Source organism: Syngnathus acus, chromosome 9 (assembly GCF_901709675.1).
Source record: "Syngnathus acus chromosome 9, fSynAcu1.2, whole genome shotgun sequence".
NCBI classification, from domain to species: Eukaryota; Metazoa; Chordata; class Actinopteri; order Syngnathiformes; family Syngnathidae; genus Syngnathus; species Syngnathus acus.
The window spans coordinates 6,143,760-6,167,392 of record NC_051094.1 but is presented as its reverse complement, the minus strand read 5'-3'; the positions used below and the strand labels follow the sequence as shown (position 1 = coordinate 6,167,392).

General features: G+C 42.3%; 2 protein-coding genes and 1 long non-coding RNA gene across 3 annotated transcripts; 1 reads left to right on the top strand and 2 right to left on the bottom strand.

The window, feature by feature from the left end:
- Positions 1 to 7,162: 7,162 nt before the first annotated feature.
- Positions 7,163 to 10,039, bottom strand: adra2b (adrenoceptor alpha 2B). Its single transcript, XM_037259582.1, has 2 exons — positions 9,361 to 10,039; positions 7,163 to 9,006 (listed from the first exon to the last, which is right to left on the bottom strand). Exon 2 carries the CDS (start codon positions 8,979 to 8,981, stop codon positions 7,446 to 7,448), a length of 1,536 nt encoding a protein of 511 aa, XP_037115477.1. The 5' UTR covers positions 8,982 to 9,006; positions 9,361 to 10,039; the 3' UTR covers positions 7,163 to 7,445.
- Positions 10,040 to 13,581: 3,542 nt separating this feature from the next.
- LOC119127134 lies at positions 13,582 to 13,957 on the bottom strand. Its single transcript, XR_005098759.1, has 2 exons — positions 13,681 to 13,957; positions 13,582 to 13,594 (listed from the first exon to the last, which is right to left on the bottom strand). It is a non-coding gene; the product is annotated as an uncharacterized LOC119127134 (long non-coding RNA).
- Positions 13,958 to 17,048: 3,091 nt separating this feature from the next.
- On the top strand, positions 17,049 to 23,515 carry LOC119127081 (myogenesis-regulating glycosidase-like). Its single transcript, XM_037258795.1, has 6 exons — positions 17,049 to 17,131; positions 17,984 to 18,429; positions 18,941 to 19,472; positions 19,806 to 20,610; positions 20,856 to 20,974; positions 21,274 to 23,515. The coding sequence occupies exons 2-6, from the start codon at positions 18,158 to 18,160 to the stop codon at positions 21,619 to 21,621; spliced, it is 2,076 nt and encodes a 691-aa protein (XP_037114690.1). The 5' UTR covers positions 17,049 to 17,131; positions 17,984 to 18,157; the 3' UTR covers positions 21,622 to 23,515.
- The last annotated feature ends 118 nt before the right edge of the window (positions 23,516 to 23,633 follow it).

Here is a 23,633-nt window from a genome sequence, read left to right as displayed (position 1 = left end):
TCAAAATCAATGGAAATTTGGGCGGGGAGTCGTTTGGCGACACGCACGTCAAGAACAATTTGTCCGGCAATGAGGCATGAGACGGAAGATGAATTTTCCGACGAGTGTTTTGCTTTTAGGTGGCAAAAGTCAAAGCAGACTGTTGCATTATGCATAGGAGAGCCTCAATTCTGCATGAAATGAGACATATTTGTTGTGCGCTTATTTCCAGCCAATTCATTTGTAGAAGTGTACACACAGTGTCATGTCCATGTCCTGGCCTCATGTGCACCACTTCCTGTTCCCCTTCACATGCCAAAAATTGGTCTCGCTCGCAAGTGTGTCCACAGACAGACGGACACGCACACACAATGCAAACTCTTATTTGTATGTCAACAAACAACCTTTTGCAATCTCATCCCGCTTCCCTTTCCTTCTTTTAATCAGCCGCACACTCCAACAAACACATAGCGAGCTCACTTGAGAAAATGTTATTAAAAGGTTCCAGGCAAGAGTGGTGTTGCGCTGATTGCTGTGGATCAACTGATGAGCAGAGCATGACGAATGCTGAAAATGGCAATCCGTGCTAGAAAAATCATGAGATACTTGGATTAGTGGGTTTTTTTGTGAACTTGTGCACATGACTGCCTCTGGCCACACAATATTTGTGTGTGTGTGTGTGGGTGTTAATGCAGCTGAGTGTCAGCCATCTCTTTATCTATTTTGTTGTGCATTGATTGCGTGTTAATGTTTCCTCTGCTTGTGTGGGGGGGTCTGACCTTTCCATGATGGCTCGGCTAAATAAAGCCGCAGCCTTTCTTGGTAGTCTCTCACACAACAAAATCATCCACCTTTTTTTTTGGCGTGTCAATGTGTATTGAGCAACAAAGACGTCAACAGCGGTTTTCTTGTTGATTTCATAATTGCGCGTTTTGCATCAGATGATTCAGAGTTGCTGCACGGATTTTTAGCAACATTTCTTTTGAACACAATCTTAACATCAAAAACATTGTTCAAGTAGCAGGAATAAAATAAACTTTGTGGAATATCAGAGGTTTCGGTGAAACAACTGTAATTCCAAGTGAAAGGCATTGCATTTTTTTTTAAGTGTTTGATAGGTTGAAACTTAACCGACAAAGTATTTGATTAATCTAACGCAATAGTATTTTTTTTCCACATGCATTTTACCATAACGTTTTATCATGACTTGGAGCCTGTTGGATCCTTTATTATGCAGCGACCTCCCACAGACATGATTAGATTCCATAAAATGATGGAAGGAGACACCCACGATCAGGCAATTATGAAATTCTTGACAAATATTCAAAGCCGCCAAGTATCGAGCAAAAACTTATTTTGACTGTAAATGAGTTTTTCTCTATTCAAATGAGCTTCTTCGCTGCTCACTTTGTCTGTGCTGGTGTGACAGGGCACGTTAAATCAACACTATTTGTCAGAACTAATTTTATATTTACCCCCTAAAAATAAATTCACTAAAAATTCAAAAAGTCAATATTACTCAGTTATTTTGTTTATCCTGTATGTCAGGGACTTTCAACTGGTTTTGTCCAAGGGACCACCATTAGAACCAAAAGCAAACTGCTTTGGCGGAATATTACTTGACTATTTTCCATTTCCAATTTCGCGGACCACCTGCAATACCGCCACGGACCACTAGAACGCCGTGGACCACTGGTTAACAATCCCTGCTGTGTATAAAGTATTAGGCCTGCTGTAGTATAGGGCAGTGTAAGACCTAGTGTAAGCAAAACACGTCGAATTTTTTTTCGATATCGATTATTCGCAAAAGAGTTTCAAAGGTCTTCACATACCCACAGTTAAAAATTTTGTAAAAAAAAAACAAATCCCCAATTTTTGGATGTCAAATGCTTTAGCTATTGGCTGAAAAAAATACTGTTACAGTAGTAATAGTGAAAGGCGCTGATAATAGAACAAAGGTGTTGAATGACTTGGCAAAGACTTGTTGAGCCTCGAGGGCTTCCAACATTGCATTATTGCATCCAAATGTTGTATTGTAAACTTCCAGCATATGAGCTTTTGAGATAATAACCCAAGCGAGAACAATCATTGCCGATGGCGAGAAAGATACCAACACTGGGCATTTATAATAAACAAGTATTTATGTCCTCTCACACACAACCATAGAGCCATTGTAAACATAATTGCACTGCCTTTTAAAAAAGTCAAATAAAACCCACAGATTTTACAAAGCCCAAATGCTTTTCACATCGACACCTTTTGTACAGAGCAAAGCCTTCTGCTTTTCTTTCTCATTTCCCCTTCTGTCTTTTAAATGTTTCTTATTTTAACAAGCAGAGAAAGTGTGACCAAATCCACCCAACCTTCAAATACGGACAAAAGCCCAACATCTTCATTCAACCTTGCACTGTGATTTTTGATATGCTACTTGTGAAGTGTTTGTTTTTTGTTGCAGGACATTTTTCGTGTGCTTATCTCCTATCCACTTGTGTGCGCACACACACGCGAACGTACACGCTTCCACGCATCCCGAGGAATCTACGACAGCATCTCGCGTGTGCATAAGAAATCTAATGAGTGCGTGTCATGCTCGCTGGGCTCCCTCCATCCTCTCTGCAGGCTCCGCTGCCACACACCTGCCCTGTTTTATATTCCAATGCCAGCAGCTTAGGGACACAGCGTCCCTATGAATATACAACACTGTAAACATACGCGCAGCAACTTGTCTCAGATAACTTATGTGTTCTCATCCTCGAGTCATACCACAGCCGTGATTATGGAAATGAAGGTGAAGACTGCCAATACATGGTTTTGTATGTGGGGAGGTGGATTTTTTAGGGGGTGGGGCGTTGGGAAAGCAGGACAGACTTGATCTTGGATGACGAAATCCTTCAACTGTCCATCATGGAATATATTGGATATAAAAAGTTGACACACCCCTGAATCAATCAAACTTTTCGAGACATTCATTTGATCTATAGTAGAAACTGAATTTTAAAAAAAAGTCATTTTCAAGAGAGGAAGTAAAAATAACAGACAATATAGTAACACAAAAGTGCACAACCCCAAAAGATGACGCGGTCACATTCAAAGTCATCAGGAGTCGGCACACGCTGGCTACATCTTGAAGTGCCTCTGTTAACTCTAAATAAAGTTCAAGTGTTCTAGTAGGCTTTTCCTGACAGTTTGGTGATGGGCAGTGTTGTGTTTGGGCTAAATTTACTTTTAAAATGATTTGCTAACATGGTAGTGGCACAATAAAGTTGAAGTCAGTGAAACAAAAGTCCAAAATCTTGGGGGTGCTGACAGACTCTTACCTCACTTTCAAATAGATATATAGAGAGAGACATTTTATACAGAGACAGGATCGTCTTGCGGCACAAATGTAGAAGGATACAGAAATGTGTCTTCTTTTTTCAAGGTTCCAATGAACACAGTGGCCTCCATCATCTGTAAATGGAAAGAGTGTCGTACCACCAAGAGACTTTCACGGTTTGTACAGCTGACGGCCCGCCGAAACCGCGCAATTGGACTTCCTCTCTTTAAAACCATTTTTTTCAATTGGGTTTTATAGGTCATAGGGCATGTTAATGATAGAATGATTAACTTGGTCTCATTTTTTTATTTGACAACAGTCTGATATTTCCCAAGGGGGTCGTAGACGTGTGTGTGTGCGCGCGTGTGCATGTGACACAGACAGAATAAAAAGCCAATGAGCTTTGATTTCATGTACGTTGGCTGAGATATGCTTCAGCAGCCTACTCCCAGCCTATGTCCCACTGTGATACACACACACACACACACACACACCATTGCAAACAGAACGGACTCTTGTATAACACGTACAAGAGTTATTAGGTTGGTACCCTTTAATATACTGGAGGCATGCTCCACATGGAAAGTCTTCTTTTAGATGCTAACTGTGCTGAAGTCTCACAAGATTTGCCGAGGTCTCATGTGACTTTGTTTTTTGTGGGTTTTTTTTGTCTTTGCTACCATATTCAGCAATTGGCACTCTAGAATTCTTTCAATTATGTATTTATTGCATAGGTCAGGGTTCCCCATTAAGTTCACATTGAGAGACAAATTATGTCATGGTTGCTAAATTGCAGGCCAATTTTCTTTTTGTACCAGTAAATATTATTTTATGTTGCGGTTGTTATTGTTGTTGCTACCATTATTAGAAGTAGTGTTATTATTATGATGAGAAGAACATGCGCTAGTTCAATGTAGATGTAGTAGTAGATATATTCATAGCCAGTGTTGAGGGATAAGAGACAAAATACTGGAGGAAATAAGCCCAGTATCGGTTTGTTTTTGAACGCCCCGAAGAATACTTTGATCAACGGATTATGACCAGTTTGATCAATAAATACAACGACAGAATTACAGCAAGTCGTGAGTAAGAGGAGAGAACGGTATCCTTGGGCAAAAAGAAAAATAAATGAAGCAATGAAATAACCAGAATAAAAGTCAACATGCCTTTCAGCAATCCACACATAGAACTGTCATCATTTCGACAACCACATCGGAAAAAAAAAAAAACATTAGATTTGGAAAATTTGTTTTGATTGAAAGGATGAGTGAACAAATAAAATCATTCTATTTTTAAATATATTTGAAGTATCAAGCTCAGCCACAACCCTAGTGAGGACAATGGATGGCTGTATAATATTGGTAATTGAGTCAAAACAATTTTTTAGCTATGATATCAGATATCTGCGAAATTTATACCGTTTGTATTGCAAAGAAAGTGGAATCACGTCACTGCACCAACTTCACCGTCGTAATCTCAAAGATAATCTTGAATGTAGATCAGAACGAGAAGGTGAAATTAACCGGGTTTTACGAGCTGTGGGTAAATTACAACGGCACTCAATGGAGCTCAGGCCTCTGCGAAGACTGAACAATCCTAATTTGGATCGACACTCGGAGCTGTTTTCTGCCTATGCGTAATTTTTTTTCATTAAGTCTCATGTATTTGAAAGTTAAATAAAGTTTCTTAGGTTCAGGGTTTGACCCTTCCTGTGTGAAGTACACCCTGCCTCTTACCCAAAATCATCTGGGATGGGCTTCAGCTCAGCCAAATGTGTACAAGAGATTTAAATGGATGGGATGTTTATTTATCTTCTACAAAGTTGACAGTCTTTGTTTTTGTGTGATCATAACAGCCAAGCATGAGGCAAAATCATAGTAACAACGACACCATGCCTTGTGCTTTTTTCCAAATAACTTTATTTTTAAACTGGAGGGTAGGTGAGGATGTTCACAGATGGAGGGTTGACAGCTCCAAAGCGCCGACCATGCATTTTGGTCCGAACACAGCAGGGGGAAGACTAAACAGGCGCTTGCCAATGAAACGGTTTGGACTAGAGCACCTATCGCCCTCGAGACATAATTCTGTTGTTTTTATTTATTTATTTATTTATTTATTTTTTTTACTTTGCCTTTTTTTTCTTTTCTTTTTTTTTTTTTTTTTTTTTTTTTTAAATCAAGCAGCAACTTCACCACAAAAAGCGACTCATTTTTTGTACAAAAGCAGCCACGAAGGCATGACCTCTAGAGTTATCCGTTTTTTGTTTGTACAACTCACAAATGTTTGACTGGACGCACTTGCTCGGAATCATTTGCAAAATGTTCATGAATGCCGATTTTTGGCACCTTTTTCTAACAAATGTGCTCATCACTATTAAAAATGATGCTAGCTAGTCATGAATGCGGGGCGGCGTTTCACGCATGTGGGAGTTCATAGTTTTTCCATGTACTGTGACACCATCGCACAAAAGCCACCGTTTAATGTTTAAAATCAATAAAGCTCGTTAGGAAGTAATACAATATTTTTACCCTCTGAGCCATATGATAGTATTTGCTCCTCTGAATAAAAGCACTGCAATGGAACAATAAATAGAGAGAAAACATTCAGTAGTTTGAAATAAATAGTACAGTCTTATATCGTTACCTCCCATCACACACACAAACACGGAAAATATGACTTAAGTAAAACAACATGGCAGCCATTTATCAACGTGACAGAATGAGAGGTCCCTTCGGGGGTGGTCAGAGAAAAGGTGCCTTTGCGCTATGCAGTCAAACACACTCAATATTCTCACATAAATTTGATATTCACAAATATATCGAAGCAGTCACATGACAAGCCAAAAGTGTCACTATGCTTCGCTATGTAGATCTGTAGAGAACGCGCGCACGCACACACACACACACACACACACACACACACACACACACACACACACACACACACACACACACACACACACAGGTCAGCAGAATTAGACAATGTGTCGCTGACAGCCCTTGTCCCACTGAGTCAATATGACAGTGTGCTCTATAAAACACACGTGTTTTGTCAAGAAAACAGAGAAACCTCCTTCTCTTGGCTAGTAAAAAAAAAAAAAAAAAAAGAGAGAGTGAGAGAAGGATGACCAGTGGCCTCACGAAAACGAAAAGAAATCACCGCTCCACAGCAGGTAATATACGTACGAAGTGACTCAGCCGATGGTTTTGGAATAATCCCAGTCGTCGTAATTGTGTTCTACCTCACTGCATTGTGTGTCTGTCCTCTTTGTCATTTGTTCCAGTTTACCCGCTTATTATATATCACGGATGGTGTGCAGAAGCTGAAAAGTGATGACATAGTGTGAATAACCTCATCACAGAGGTTTAGTGTTAACAAGATCCGGTGCATTAAAAACAGATAAGACCATTCCTTGCTTTGGTGTTATATAGTTCTCTCATGACTCCTGTGAAAATGCTAAAATTCCATTAATGGGGGGGGGGGGGGAACCACACACACACACACACAACCTGAGTGTTCACTATAACCTGCAGGCAGCTGAGAGCCGAGGCATCTGACACATTTGACGCCAACGTCATAGTGTTCCTTTCATTTGTAAAGGACCCTTCAACTCGTGCTATCGCATTTTTGATCCTCCAATGCCTCTTGTTGCTCTTTTGGATAGGAATCAGGGAACACATGTTTGCCCTGCAGCTGGACAGATTAAGACTGCAAGAAATCACCACTAACCTTGTGTGCTCCTTGTGCTCTGCGCTGATAAACAAAAGGGCCCCGGGCTTGTTTGAGTCTAAGGTCAGTCTTCCTCATGTCTACTTGTCCTTCCTCAATAACCTGTCTCACAATATATATATATATATATTAGAGCTCAAATTTGACATGTGTCTGCTGTTGCCGTTCTTATCTGGTGTTCCCAGCATATAGTCACTCAGTGTGATGTGGTAAATTTGTTTGGCATTGTCGTCAGTAGTGAACTTTACCTTTCCTGTCAAGGACCCCTATTGTGTACGATAAAATGTCAAGTAATGCATTCTATGGCTGTGTTGAAGTAATTTGGAATTGTACATCCATGGCTCATCATAATATTAATACAGCCCTTTGAAAGATGTTAATGTTACACGCCTCATTGGTTCCAAGTGGCCGACTTTGTGTTCTAATAGAAAGTACCCTTGGTACTTCTGCACAGAATCTTTTTGAAAGCCTTCCTAAAGTCTTTGTTGAAGATGGTGTAGATGACGGGGTTGAGGGAGGAGTTGCAATAACCAATCCAGAAGAAGAACTTAAAGAGTGGATCGGGAATGGCGCAGGTTATGGGGCAAACCGCCTGGAGGGAGTAGGAGAAGAAGAACGGGAACCAGCACACCACAAAGACGCCGATGACGACAGCCAGCACAAAGGTGAAGCGTTTTTCCCGGTTGACCATGGCTTTGCGCCGAGCCGCCCCGGGGTTGTTATCGATTCTGGACTTCCTTCCCGGCACCAGCCGCGACCCCTTCGAAGTGGCGATCATGTTGGTGTAGCGCTTGATGGAACTCGGGGAGTGGACGCCCCCTCCCCCGGGTGACCCCGGCATGCTGGCGCTGCCCCGGCCGCCTCCGTTGCTGACCTCGCTATCCGTGCTGGAGCTGTCGCCGTTGTTATTGTCGGATCTGCTTTGCTTTTGCCGCTTGAACTTGTTCAATCGTGCTTTAGTCTTGGTTGGGGCAGCGGGCGGCACGTGCAGAGTGGTATCGACAGAGCTGGTGACTGGGCTCATAGCTGGAGTTGGGGGTGGAGGTTGCAGATTATTGGGGTTGGGCTCCTGGGAGGGTTCCTCCTGTCCTCCTGAAAGGGACGGTGTAATGGCGAGGGTGGGGGGTCTGATGTTGGATGTTTTCTCGGGGGACGTTTTTCCATCATCGTCCCTGCCGTTGGCTTGGACTTGCCGCTTGGGCTGGCTCGGCGTGGCCGCGCCCACTCCGTCCTTGCGAGGCTCCCCTGGAGGGCACCGTGTTCTCTGCTTGGCGATTTGGTAGATTCTTACGTAGACCAGGATCATGATGAGGCACGGGGCAAAGAAGGAGCCGATGGTGGAGTAAAGAATGTACCAACGCTCGTCATTGAGCTGGCACTGGGGTCCCCTCTCGCTCGCGAGGTCACCCACCTCGCTCTTGTTGAGGGACAGCAACGGGGGGAAGGAGATGATGGCGGAAATGAGCCACACCACCACGATGGCAGCTTTGATGCGTCTGGGAGTCCGCTGGCGACCGTAGGTGACCCTGGAAATGGATAGGTAGCGGTCCAGAGAGATAGCGCACAGGTGCACAATGGAGGAGGTGCAAAAGAGCACATCCAGGGCCAAGTAGATCTCACACCACAGGGACTTGAAGTACCAGTAGCCCAGAAGTTCATTCGCGAGAGAGAAGGGGATAATGAGCGTAGCCACCAAGATGTCGGCTGCCGCCAGTGAAACTAGGAAGAGGTTCTGCGGCCCTCGCAGGGAGTGGCTGGTCAGTACGGCGATAATCACCATGATGTTCCCTACAATGGTGAAGACCACCATCAGGGTTATGGCGGTGGCGAAGGCCGCCGTGGCTTCGGGGGTGTACGGCGCCAGCTTCAAGACGCTTTGGTTGCAAGGGACGGAGGCACCGCTTGCATTCCAGTTGCTAAGCTCCAGGGAGCAGCCGCCCTCTGGAGCAGAGGCCATGCTTTGGTCTCTTCTCCTGGAGTGTCTACGGATAAAAATACATAGCTAACCACTGCAGACCAATAAAAAAACATGGTGTTGGAAATACAAATGATTTCATTTTTATTTGTTGCTAAACGTATTCGAAATAATGCTCGGAGACACACGCCTTTAGTTCAGCTGTGACTAATATTGTATTTTGATACTATGCTTTGGAGGATAACATTAGGCAATGTGTGCTTTTAATCTAATAGCAAACGTCCTTTTCTGTCTCGAATTCATTTATTTTCCGACCAAAAGGCAAAACCGCACAACATTTTGGAGATGAATGCTGTTCATTGGACAAAAGCTGTTTCTGCCCGGCTGACGCACACTTTCAATTGCAATCTGTGATGTTTACCTCTGTTGTCGTCTGTTGTCTTTCTCCAAATGTTAGCTCCCATGCATCCTCCACGACGGGGCTTCCGAGTCCATTGTAAGATCACAAAACATGCGTTGGTCTTGTTGCGTCAAGACACGGATCAACGCCTTTTAATTTAAAAAAAACAAAAAAAACGAGTCCATAAAACACCGATTTTCTCCCTGACACATTTTACTGCCCCCCACCCCCCCTCTCCCGTGCAACTAAAACTTATCCAGCTCATAAAATATTCAACTCGGCTAATTAAATATGCACCAGTAGTCAACTCTTAGGGGGGGAAAAGAAGTAATCGTGACATTTTCTCCGCGCGTCCTTGTTGCAGACACGCCTCAGCTGCTCGCACAGCAATTAATAAAAAGTCACTAAAGCGGAAACATTTACACTATTTACACCCGTTTACGCTACTAAAAGCGTGGAAAGGAATTAATGCTTTCCAGTTAGTCCAAACTTAATTTCTAGACGTGCGCCTGGAGCCGCAAAATGCGCAATTATTAGTGGTGAAATCCTATAAAAAGGTCACATAAATTGGTCCTCTTCTTTTTCCACCCACACCGCCACGATGGAGCGGCTCCTGTGGCGCGCGTCGTCAGTTTCTGAGGCGCATCTTCACTCGAGAAGTGGACCTAAGCTCGGTTGCCTCCCATCGCTCTCTCTCCCTCTTGCGCGTCTTTTTAGATCCGCTGACGTCACCGCGGCGCTGTGGGCGTCACGGGATCCTGACTCGCTTCCCGACGTATTGCCATCACCACCACCCGTTCTCCCTCTCTGGACTCAGAATCAACTCACACGGAGACCATTCAAAAGTACGTTTTAGCCAATTAGCTGTTAATGGGTGCTGCTGAGCCTTGCAAATATAAAGTAAGTTTATGCAAATGATAACACGGTGGTAAAATAAGATGACTCACCGATCACTGTAGATCTAATTGGTAATATTAAAAAACAAAACAAAAAACAATTGAACTTTTCATATTGTTTGTGAAATGAGTTGACTGTGTACTTCCAAGTGTGAGAATGCCAGTGACCTGAACTGAAACTTGTGATTATTGTTGCATTACCCAAACATGTTTTTCTGATTTCTTAACAGGCCCTACAAATTAATCTGAAGTAGAGATTTTACCTTTCCTTTTTGGGTGGCAGGACATGTCTGTCAATCCATCCATCTTCTATAACAACATTGAAGTTTTGGGGGTATACACCCACATTTTGCAGTGACTGGCTGCTGGAAAAAAAAGTTAAGAAAGTGGCTTGATATTCATAACAGCAAGGTGTGAGTAAGTTGTTGACCCTTTCATGGAGAAAAGTGTCAATAATGAAAGCCCCACATCCCCCATGAGTGCGCCAGCCATGCACCCAATCAAGTCAGTTGAGAAACAGGCCCTTGGCCCTTCGAGCATTTTGGGCGAGTACACATCATCTCGCAATCAAGGACAGGCCTGTTCTTGACGCTGTATTTTCACAGATACACATTTGCTGTACATTCAAGGACTCCGGGCACTATTCCATGTGATTTCTCATGGATCTTATGAATAGTCTTTTTATTGCCTTCTTGTGATGCAAAGTCATAACTTCGGGACCTCCAGATCAAAAGAAAGTCTTCTTTATGAAGGATGACTTTGGTGAGCGACGGATGCACGTAACTAACTGTTGGTGTTAGCCATTTATGAATCATGGGCCATGCTCGGTGTACTTCATGGGGGTTAAAACCATCATTCTACAAAGAAATTGCGCTTACAGCCATCTGCTGTGAAACTGATTTATTTATTCCACTCGGAAAATGAGAATTTGTATCAACGGGCACCAGGTAGCACTCGAGGACCATGTAAAGTAGTAGCCTGTGGGCCTTTTCGAAAAATAGCTCACTTGTGATGGGACAATGTGATTTCCTATGAGTTTTGGAGAGGGGATCATGTTAAAAGGTAAACAAACACTTGGAGATTGTGAAATAAAGTAGTCTTATATATCTGTTTCCTTCCTATAATTACAAAGAAATATAATTAAAAATATATATAATAAAATAATCAAATGAATTGATTTCAGCTTCACGCAGGTAATTAGAATCATTTTTTAATAATAATAAATCATCAAAAGTCACTTGAAATTTTAAAATGTATGTTGAACATTTCTCAGTGTCTTTTGGAGAATTTGGGAGGGTTGTCAGAAATGTTTTGGGGGTAAAATTAGTCTTGAGGAACCTAATGCATGTTTTTGGGATCTGTAACTGATCCGGATTACATGCAGAAAAAAGAATTACTTTAGGAACATACCATTGCCCTTTTGATTCTTGGAAAAGTGAAAGAATTACCTTGGAATTGAATAATTAATTTTGTGAAGGAATTTTAATGTGACCTGTAACAAAAGGGGCATGATTGGACGCCCCCCATTTCAGTATATAAGTTTGCCGTGTTACCTCACACGCTGCAGCATATAAAACCCTTGTGCTCATGCATTTTCATCATAACTTGACTTCCGCTTAAATCCCTCCACATTATACCACCCCGCAGCACGTCCCACCCCATGAAAAAAAAAATAATAATAATTCTGCCCCCCTCGGAGCATGCTGAGGTCAAGTACCTGATTGCATAGTCTGCTTGCGTCATGCCCCTAAAATGAAACGGCGCCGGGGTTTGTGTTGTGCTGTTCCAGAGTGGGTGGGTGGCCTCCGTGACATAAACACACACGCACGCACGCACACTCAGCAGCCTACGCATCTAGACACATGGCCTTATGAATGGTCCGTGGGTAGGAGGTCCTGTTTGTTTGGTAATGCGCCCGCCGCGCACACATTATTCATTTAATTAAAGAGGAGTTCTCCTGTGGAATCACAGCTTGCGGGCTTCAAGTAGACACCCATAATGGTGATACATATTGTCCCCATCCGCGCTACATATTATAAATATAAAAGGAAACAAAATAAAGCTTTTAAGCGCTGGAGTGCTCTCCAATCAAGGACTTTGTCCGTTTCTCCTGGGTGGATTATTTGCCTTTCGCAGCTAATGTGTTGTGCACGGAGAGGCGGTGGCAGGGCTGTGCCGCTCAGCTTTCGGTGCACAATACAACGCGGTTCTAGGCGGCGATGTTTTAGCCACGAACTCGCTCATATGACTCCATACCTTTACAGAGCAACAAGGAAAGTGTGCACATTGTTGGAAAAATGTGCTGAAGTTCCTCCCAACCCACCAAAAGACAGAGGCGGAGCTACGTCGTGGCCAAGGGCAACCCTGGTCATTCTCTGGCGACACCCTGCCCACCCCGACATCTAGGGGAGGGTTGACATCCCTGCAACTTTTTTACAGGAATGTTGCATTCTTCGATGAATGACATCCGATGACAGCGTTACAATCGAACCCTGGCCTGTTTAAAGTGGACCAAAGAGTCAAGTCTGAATACACCCTAAATATTTGATCCTCCTCTTTTCAGATCGTCACCTGTCATTTCAACTGTTCTTAGTTCAAGTATGCACCTTGTGTTAAAATCAAGGTGATAGTGACATCTGCTGGATGACTATAGAAAACTTTAAAACTACAACCACTAGAGGTCACTGTTTAGTATTCAATTTATATGTATCAAGTAAAATCAAGACTGAATGCGTTCCCTAGCACCTTATTCACATTTAAAGCCATTTTCCTGCTATTATAAAGTGCATTTACTGACAGCCATATGAAAAAACGGTCTCAATATATGTAGCAGAAATTAATTATTGATGGACAACATGCAACACATGCTTTACATAATTTGGCCATTTGTATGGGAACGTACTGAGCCACTGGAGTATAATTGATATGACAAATGGGGAAATACAACTAGTGTATGCAATTGACATTAAATTGTGTGCTTGTAGAATTTGATGATTATTCTCTCCACTTTATTGACACACTTTCACATTCATTAAGTAATTCAAACCGTTTAATTCACAATTCACACAATTCCACATTTAAAAAAAAAAAGAGATTGAGACAAAAAACGTTCTTTCACATTCCAACTTAACTCGATGTTCAGGTCATTGGGCCATATTGAGAATTATTTTATTTCCATATTCCCCAAATTCATTCCATCCATCCATTCCGTCGCATCCATTTGAAATTTCTACTCCCACAAGAATCATTTACTTTACTTTGCATGCCATCTGGCCCACAAAGAGGTGAATATGTTTTTTTCTTCCTCTTGCACCCTAGTACTCTGCTTCGCCGTTTTCCTTTTTTGAATAATCCTCTTTCTGTGGAGGGGGGGTCACATAGAATGATTGATCACATTCTAACATCAACTAAGTAGCATGTTCCGAAAGGCTGTTAATAAGCATACCAATGCTCTTGGTTGTCATCTTTCTATGACTTACCCAATGACAACAATGAGGATGAGACTCCCTGCCAGACATAACGCGGTGATGACAGCCATGAGCGGAACCAGCGAGGCGAACCAGGAGAATTGAAAAAAGTCTTCAGAAATCAGTGTAGGTATCGTGACGTTAGATGGTTGCGTTTCGATCGGTCCTTTAATGACTGTGGAGGATGATTACATATAGCAATCAAAGTCCGTAGTACTAGTTTTGCATGAGAGCAGAGACAACAAACGGGGTGATCATTTTGAAGCCTCATTTTTGTATACTTGTGAATTTAAAAAAAAATCATTTGACCTTGTTGTGTGTCTAATTTACAAGACATTTGTTTTTACGTTATGAGGACCTGAAATTCAACTTCCATTTTTGAATCAACTTGCACGTTGAAAATGTCAATGACTTTACCGGTAACGTGCATTACAGTTCGGAAGAAAACGGTTCGGCTGTTTTTCAGTGTGCATCGATACGCCCCCTTATCGCTCAAGTGGATCTGATTCAACACAAGCTTTGAGTCGTCCTTCAATGACCTCAATGTGGACCTAGTTTCATCAGAGTCACCTCTAATGACCTGAACACAAAAAACAAATAAGTAACATGAGTCAACAGGACAATATTCGAAAGCTTGGACACATATTTGAGACAAGCAAGTTGCCTTGACATATAACAAACTGCCTTGTGATTTTTTTTAAATGTGATTCGCCCGCCGCTCAGGGTGATTTTTACTTGTTTGTCACTGTAACTTGTTTAGCGTACTTTATATCAGACGACCACTTTTGCTATATTATTCCCTTTTAGAAACGCAAATACAGTACAAATACCAACAAAATAAAGTGAGGTTGCCTGAAATGGGCTAATTTGGGCACATTTGAAGTCGTTCAAGTCGTGTGTGTATAGGTTTTAGAATTAAAACAAGAACGTTTGAATTTCTTTACTCTTTATTTTGAGAGTGTATGCTTGGACCCCCGGGGGCCAGAACAGCTATGCGATATTTTCCGATCATTTTTCTTTTCCGCATTTTTTACCCACTCCCTGAAGAGAACATGTATAATGAACCTTTATTGCGGAAACACTGACATATCCTCCCCCCCCAGGAAAAAAAAAAATCCTATCATCGCCAGCGGGCCCATGTGCATGTATATTTACGATTGAAAACAAGGGAGACCTTTGTGCCGTTGGTCCAGATGTAGAATGCCCTCCCAATCATCAGAGAATGCCACTGTTGGAAACAGTCCAGTAATACCTGATCTCTCTCCACAGCCTGTATCTTGTGTTCTGCAGAAAAAGTGAGCAAGGGCAGGATAAAAAAAGAGGGATGATAATGGATTCATATTTTCCTTTCATATGGACAGGCAACACAGAACACATCTGCAGACTGGTCACACCACGTGGCCGGCCTATGTGTAGAACAGGACAAATACCACCACAATCCACTTTGCCGGTCAGAGACGGACAGCTGTGGATCATGTACTTGCAGGTCTTGCAATCCATTACTCGTCTTTGCAAGAGTCCTGAGTGGCAAACAATACGCACACACATCATGTGCGTGCCAAAATTCTAACGTCAACTTTTTGCATCTGCAACACAATCAAACTCACCACACGTGTTGGGGCACAATTCTGAGGGAAAGACAAACAAAGCATGCATTAGAAGGTGAAATGATATGCACTCTCTCATATTAAAGCTATTTACCTTCAGGAATATTGGATTTGATTATTTGTTTTTCTAAAATATCCACCCATTTAGAAACCAACTGAGTAAACATGTCGACATCTTGTGCTAGAAAAAAAAGCAACACTTAGTGTCAAAATCAGTTTCATCTGCTAGAAACATAGTCCATATATAAAATAGAACAAATCCAGAATACTCTTTGACCTATATTTATTTCTAAATGAAATGTAGCATTTTAAGTATTGGACTGGAGAACTTTCAAGTTAACATTAACACATAAAATCATCAAGTCCCACCGTCTTTGCTAATGTTCAGCAATAATTAGAGCTGGTGCCGGCCAGTTCTCACCCGAGGTTTTCTGGATCATAACGAATTCATTCAAGTACAGAGTTTTGGCTTTGTACAGGCTGGTCGGATCTGGGCAGAGAGAGATGCAGGCTATTTGCCACCATGAAATACTGTCCTCATTCGACAGCGTAAAATGAAATCATCATTAGAAAACTTCTTCTGAAAATAAATCATTATGGGTTGTGCTGTTGCAAATGTTGTAATTCTTACCTATGACACCCCACAGATGAGTTTTTTTCTTGTATTGTTCATTTAGGCCAGCAATCGTTGTTATTTTATCTGCCGTATCTGCAATGTCGTCGAACTTGTCGTTGACCTCTGGGACGCACTTCAGACAGGCCTCAGTTGTCACAAGCACAACGGTCCACCACTGCAGCATCCCAACTAAAGATGCACAAATTTGTTGTCCGTCAGCATTAGGTCATCCAACTTCGTGTGTGTGCATGTGTGTGTGTGTGTGTGTGTACAACAGACATGACTGATCACAGCAAAATGCCAGAACTTCTGTCTAGGACCTATTGCGACAATTCTGCAACATCTCATATGTAAAAGAGGCTCTTCTTAACAGAGAAGGATGTTGTTCACCATTGATTTTTTTTTTGGGATCATCCTTGAGTAAGATACTGAACCCCCAGTTGCTCCTGATGCTGTGTCATCAGTAGGGGAATGAGGAAATCAGTGTAAGCTTTGAGGGCCTTGACAGACGGAAAAGTGATATAAAAGTCAAATACCATTTATCATAATAACGTTAAAGTCTACTCACTACGATTGATAGGATGTACAGAAAGTTGGGCAGTCTTGTTGATTTTCACAATTTTCCTTTATAAATCATTGAGTTTGGATGAAAAAACAATCTGTTAAATATATCATATCGGGGACAAACGGTGATATTTGATAAGTGAAATAAAGTTGATGTGATTTACAGAAAGTGTGCAATAATTGGTTAAACAAAAATAGGCATGTGCATACATTTGGGCAAACATGCAAAAAACAACAACCTGAACTCAATATTTAGTTGCTCCTACTTTTGCAGAAATAACAGCATCTAAATGCTTCGTATAGTTTCTAATGAGTGTCTGGATTGTGGCTGAAGGTATTTTAAAATGATATATGTATTAAGATATTGAATATTTTATCAAAATTATGAAAATGAACAAGGCTGACGAAACATTTGCATTCCATTGGCTACATTAAATGTGTTATTTAACACACCAGATTGCAAATTGTTTCAAACTACAATACCCAAAATCCTCCATTATTGAGTGACGTGCGTCTGGACGAATGAGCGTCGTTGGATATTGTTGAGTGGGCGGGCACACTGAGCTGCATAGTTGCACCTGCGCAGCACTTGGCGGGTGTGTGCGTGTTTGTGCTTGAAGAGAAAAGCGACACAATGGACAAGTAAGCACGTTCTCTTTCTATTTTAAACCATAATTTTATCAAATATTGAGTTACATCTTTGTAGCTGGTATGTTAGCATTGAGTGCTATCCAAATCAGCGCGAAAACAAATTCGTTTTATAGTTGACAGCTGGGGCCTTTTGCGAACTATAGATTTTGTGTTACATCCGGGCGTTAAATAAATTAAAAACCTTTACGAGCCAACCGCTTTTTATAAAACCGCTTAGTTTTTACCTTAAAATTCAGTAGCAATATGTACCAACGACGATACAAATCACTCAAGTATTACGTTTACATTGTTCTCAGCGGGTTTTATTTCTATCTTTAAAAGCCTGTGCCGGTGTACCAAGGTCAGAGTCGTAACCGGAATTTGTACCAGAGTTGTCTATCGTTTTTTGTTTTTTTTTTTTTAATATATAAGTCGCAGTTACCGTAGTTCGTGAGTACATGGATAAAAAAGAAAAAAAAACGTAGGCTTTCAACACAGGCCATACTGTGAAAGAATCGGAAAACAGAAGCGAACGGTGAGTGTACTTAAGTTGACGCTACCCACATTATTATGATAAAATTACAGTAGTATAAGCAATTTCAATTTGATGAACCATATTTTAATGTTGGTAACATAGCCCCTACACCTTTCAGCTTCATCTGCCTTCTCATATTATCTTGTTGAAATTCCCTTTACACAGAAACGGGGCCAGAATATGCAAGCTTTTTTGTGAGGACCCAATCAATAGCGGTGCATTTGTTAATCAGGCGAATGCATCATTACATCATCATTGAGTCTTCAGCACGAATATTTACTAATTTGTTACATGACTACTGCACTGCTTTGTGTCTGTCTGCCATCAAGGTTGGTGCATTCCAAAATGGAAACATTACGAAGGACAGGAAGGTAGACCATTCATCCATCCATCCATCGTTCTTCCTCCAACTCTATGACTACTACCGGGAGGAATCGCTCTTCTGAACATCACCAGTTTTGGCAATTCTTTACAGCTCCTCCCTCACTTCCCTCAAGTTCAGTATGTACCAAATTGTGGCCCCAGGGGAGCAGCACCTGTCCGATGGGAGCGGGGGCTCCCCGCTAAAAAAGCCAGGAACTCGGGAAGCTCGGCCCCTGGTCATTGCGAGTGTTCTGGGCTGTGTGTTGGTTCTGGCCGCCGTGGTGGCCTGGTGCTACTACTCGGCATCTCTGCGCAAAGCCCAGCTCCTGAAGACAGAGCTGCTGGACCTCAACAAGGATGGTTTTGTCATCCGAAACCAAGCAGGCGCTATTATATTTACAATGACTTTCAGGTGGGCTTCTCTTTCAATGTGTTTGTGCAAATTGTACGCTTAAAAACTGTGTATTAGAGAAAAATAGGAAAATCTTTGAGGCCAGAGGTTAAGACATTCCTTTTCTATGAAAATACATATTTATTACAATACCAAAATAGTTACCCACCTCCCCTACTCACATAAGCTAAATCATTGACTGAACAACAGTCCTCTGTCTGTGTGTCTAAAATGGGTCAATGGATAATGGAAACTAGTCGGAGTGATTAGCCTCTTAGGGAGAACACAGCTACTCCAGTTGTGGCCTTAATCAAGAGTCTCTCTCATGGTCAGAACTGGTATTTGTCTCAATTGAATAATGTCATCGAATAAGCAATCGAGAAACAACGATCAACTCCAGAATATAGGAGAAATGACGTTCATCTCGTACTCAAGACGTGCTCGACGTTAGATCCGTCAAAACTGTTGTTCATTTTCTCTTATGTTGCACGACATATTAAGTGGTTAGCTTGTTCTCTTGAATTATCTGCAGGTCCGCCGCACTTGATTTAAACTCCTGCTCCCATGAGGAAAATATGCTAAGCTGCACCCAATCAGATGCTGGCAAGATCAACTTTTTCATCCACACGGTGCGACTGAAGGACACGGTGATGTGCTACCGCGTGCGCTGGGAGCCTCTGCAATATAAGCACACAGTGGAACACGCCATGGCTTGTAATGGCTCTCACTGGTACGGAGGGGCAGAATCGGCCACCCAGCACTGGCCGATCAGCATCGAGGGCGAACAGGAACCGCAGCCTTTCATCACCAGCGACGTCTACTCAAACCGGAATGCTTTTGGAGGGATTCTAGAACGCTACTGGCTCTCGTCCAATGCGGTGACCATCAAGATCAACGATTCTGTACCGTTTCATATGGGCTGGTCTGAGAAGGACATGACGCTTCACTTCCAAGCCCGATACCAAGATTCTCCATTCAAACCACCAGAGGGAGAGCAAGCCTCACCACAACTCAGCTACAGAGTGTGCGTGGGCTCGGATGTTACTTCAATTCATAAATACATGGTGAGCATTGACAATAATATTTATTGGTGGGAGTGACATTTAAGTCTGAATGACATTGTCAGCAGAAATCCAAACAAGGAGCGCCGCGCCGCTGGCGTCGATTGTTTTTTTTCTTTTTGGGAAATCGGGACGGGGGTCCTGGCCAACCCTGTTTGATCAATAAGATGGGAAAGTTAATGATTCGGCAGCATTGAGTCTCTTTTGGATGAGATCACAAATAATGTGGACTCTTGTGAATGTGTGGCTTTTCTAGAAATTTGACAAACAAGCAGCTTGACTGATGCACGCACAAGGTTCTTCAGCCAAAGTACATTTATGTTCTTATTTTGTCAGGTGCGTCGCTATTTCCCAAAGCCTGTCAAGGTTCCTTCTGATGAGGTGTTCAAGCACCCGGTGTGGTCCACTTGGGCTCTGTACAAGACGTCTGTCAGCCAAGAGAAGTTGCTGCATTATGCCTCCGACATCATCAAACACGGCTTCACCTGCTCCCACCTGGAGCTCGACGACCGCTACACCGCCGACTACGGCGAGTTTGACTTTGACCCGCAGAAGTTTCCCAACGCCAGCGCTATGTTCGACACGCTCAGAGAGGATGGCTTTCGAGTGACGCTCTGGACTCACCCCTTTATCAACTACGACTCCATCAACTTTGACGTCGCAATCCAGAAAGGATTGTTTGTGCGCGAGCCCGGCGGTGAGCTCCCAGCTCTGGTTCGCTGGTGGAACGGCATTGGCGGAATCTTGGACTTTACCAACCCAGATGCCCGCGACTGGTACTCGGTCCAACTGAGCAAGCTCAAAGCACACTACGGTGTGACCTCCTTTAAGTTTGATGCTGGGGAGACAAGCTATCTACCTCAACAGTTTAGCACCGTCATCCCTCTGACGGACCCCTCCACCTTCACCCGCCGCTACACAGAGATGGCCATCCCGTTTAGCGAGCGGGCCGAGCTGAGGGTGGGCTACCAGAGTCAGAATATCTCCTGTTTCTACAGGATCATTGATAGGGACTCGGTGTGGGGTTATGAGCTCGGCCTCAAGTCCATCATTCCCACGGTCCTCACCATCAGCATCCTGGGCTACCAGTTTGTCCTGCCCGATATGATCGGCGGGAATGCGTACCCTGAACACATGACAGGTATGGATCTCAAGGAAATGAACGTTACGATGAATCCTCACTATTTGCTGAGGATAGTGACAGAGCCCTGGCACGAATAGCAAATAACTGAGAAACAAAACAGGATATTTCAAACGCGGGCAAAGAAATGAGGCTAGGAAAAAAAATAACCACAAAAATGGCAATGCTGATTCATGAGAGGATTCACTGTAAATGTTTTTTTCTTCCATAAAGGACAATTTAATATCCTATTTGTTGTACTTTAGGAGGCTTAAAAAACGGGTCAGAGCTGCCTGACCGAGAGCTGTACATCAGGTGGTTGGAGCTGTCTGCGTTCATGCCTGCGATGCAATTTTCCATCCCACCATGGTACTATGACGACGAAGTGAGTTTAAGACTATCGTGTTAGTTGCACGGTATTTCATGACTTTGTTTGTTCCCTACTGACAAATTGACAAAAACAATTTGTGCATCTTTGCGTTTCATACAGGTCATCTCGTATGGCCATATTTTGTTTCTCTGGATTTCAATTATTTTTCATCGTTTTATTTGTGAAATACTGATTATACTCCATTATTCTGTACAACAAAGCATGCCATTGAACCTATTCTAGAGAGAGAATGTCTATATTTTGATGGTTTATGTCTTCATTGTCTGTCCTATAAATGTCACATCTCTGTGTAGGTTGTGGAAATAGCGCAAAAGTTCACCAAACTCCACGAGTCCCTGGTGGCCCCCAGGGTTTTGGAGTTAGCCCACGAGGTGCTTAACACAGGCGATCCCATCATCAGGCCCATCTGGTGGATCGCCAACGACGACGAGGCGGCTTATAAGGTCGACTCCCAGTTCCTGATTGGGGATGACCTGATGGTGGCTCCGGTGGTGGAAGCAGGCAAACAAGAACGGGACATCTACTTGCCTGCGGGAAGGTGGAGAAGCTACAAGGGGGAACATTTTGTTAATGGCCCCAAGTACCTCACGGACTACCCCGTTGACTTGGACGAGATTGCCTACTTTACATGGGTTCACTGAACTCATCCAAACATTAGGACGGGTTCCTCCCATGCTATTTCCAGGTACCAATGGTCATAAACACACGTGCCAAATAATAGCAACGAATTATATTTAAAGGGAACATGACTGCGCTGTCAGCGACACGGCATCTGGAAGATAGTGCTTTTACTATTTCGTCACTTTCTTATAACAAATAGCATATTTGGACGGCCCGCCCTAAAAACCCCCCAAAAAAAAAATTGCCATCATGATGCTGGCCACACCACACAGCTTGAAGCCTTTTTAAGTTCACGTCCACCATGTAAGCCCTCGTATCTAAAGTTTGAGCTTGATGGTAAAAATTGTCTGAACGATTACTCGAAAAACTCATTTGTATCTCAAGGCACCTCTGTGTTTTATTTACAAAATCTAATAAGAACATTACCCCCAAATTTTTTATTATTATCTGGAGAAAATTACAAAAAAACATGCAATGTCTTGTCAAGTCTCAAATGAGCAAAAGTTCATATTGTTCTTTAACGAAACAACGCAAAACTAATGTTTTAATTATGGCACTGTTTTGTTTGGTGACCATCCGTCCTCAGTTGGATTGCAGTCACAAGGCATCAGAACGTCATGGCTGCTCCACGTCATTTTGTCGAAGATCACGCCTCGCACCAATCTACACTCCATTAGCACTGCTGCCTGCAAATCTCAGCCAAAGACTGCGAATGAATTTCAATTGTATTGTTCCAGCCTTTTCTCATGTGCCTTCCAGACAGTAGTAAACGATCTCGCTTCCATTCCACACTGTCCTCCTTAGATGCTAATGTACCGTGCTAAAAGCTAAACCAATTTGTGTCTTTATCATCAGTGTTGGCCACTGAACAAGTAATAAGAAGGAAGTATGGATTTTGGTTTATAATGTTATATGGGCCCTATAGGTAGTTCTGCAATTTTTAAAAATTCCTCATTTTTTTTGTTTTGCAAACCCCCAAGCTGTGACCTTATTTTGCGAACCACTGCACTAACGTTCCTTCATGAACATTCCATCACCAGTGGTGCCATTTCTTATTTTTCACACCCTTTTGCTTGTGACTGAAGAATGGCATGAGTTGGTAGTTTTAAAATGATGCGATTGTCACCTGTTAGTTACATGTCTGATGCTGTCGCGTGCCAAAACGGAATCTTTATCACACACTAAAAAAATGTTTGTTTTCTGAACCCGCTCACTGGTAGGTGAGTATTTTTAGCAGATTGGGCTAATTTGAGTTATGAGTTCTAGCTAGGGTGGCAGTGAACTTAACAATGAGCAGCAGTTTGGCAGATCATTAACAATTCTTACTTCAATTCAATTCCCTGTCTATTACCAGTCCTAATTCATGCTTAGTTCAAAACATACATTGGTTATTTATTGAAACGTCCGAGTCTGCTATGTTAATCCTAATGTAAAACCATACACAGGCTCACAAAACTTGCACTGTCTAGGTAATTTTACACTGCTTATGTCAGAACACAGACATATATTCTTTATCCTCTAACATGATAACGCACACCAGAATGACCAACATAATGGATTAAAGCATGAATGCACCAAGCGTTTCATTGTTTGTGTTCTATTTAATTGTTATTGCTATTTGTGAAATGAAATACAATACTGTAGATGTTGATTTTTTTTTTTTTTTTTTTTTTACAATAGTAAAGATTTACAACAATGTTTGATGTTTCACATGGGCTAGCACGGTGCCTGCGGGGTAAGAGTGAGGGGAGTGAGATAATTTTTTGTGCAACTAATAGTTTATTTGAAATGGGAAATTGCACGTTTGAAAACAGACTCCTGTTTGTGCTGCTTTTTTATTGTCCGTGCCTTACCGTGCGGGTCTGCGCTCAGTGAATACTCATGCACATAAGAATAAAAAAACAAATTGCTCAATTGTATTTCTTTAACACTTCCCACATTTATGCCTACAAACAGGCCATTAAGACTCAAACAAAATTTGAATAAACCTTAAGGACAGCAGCAGGCTTGGCACAAGTTTCCTGCAAGATGC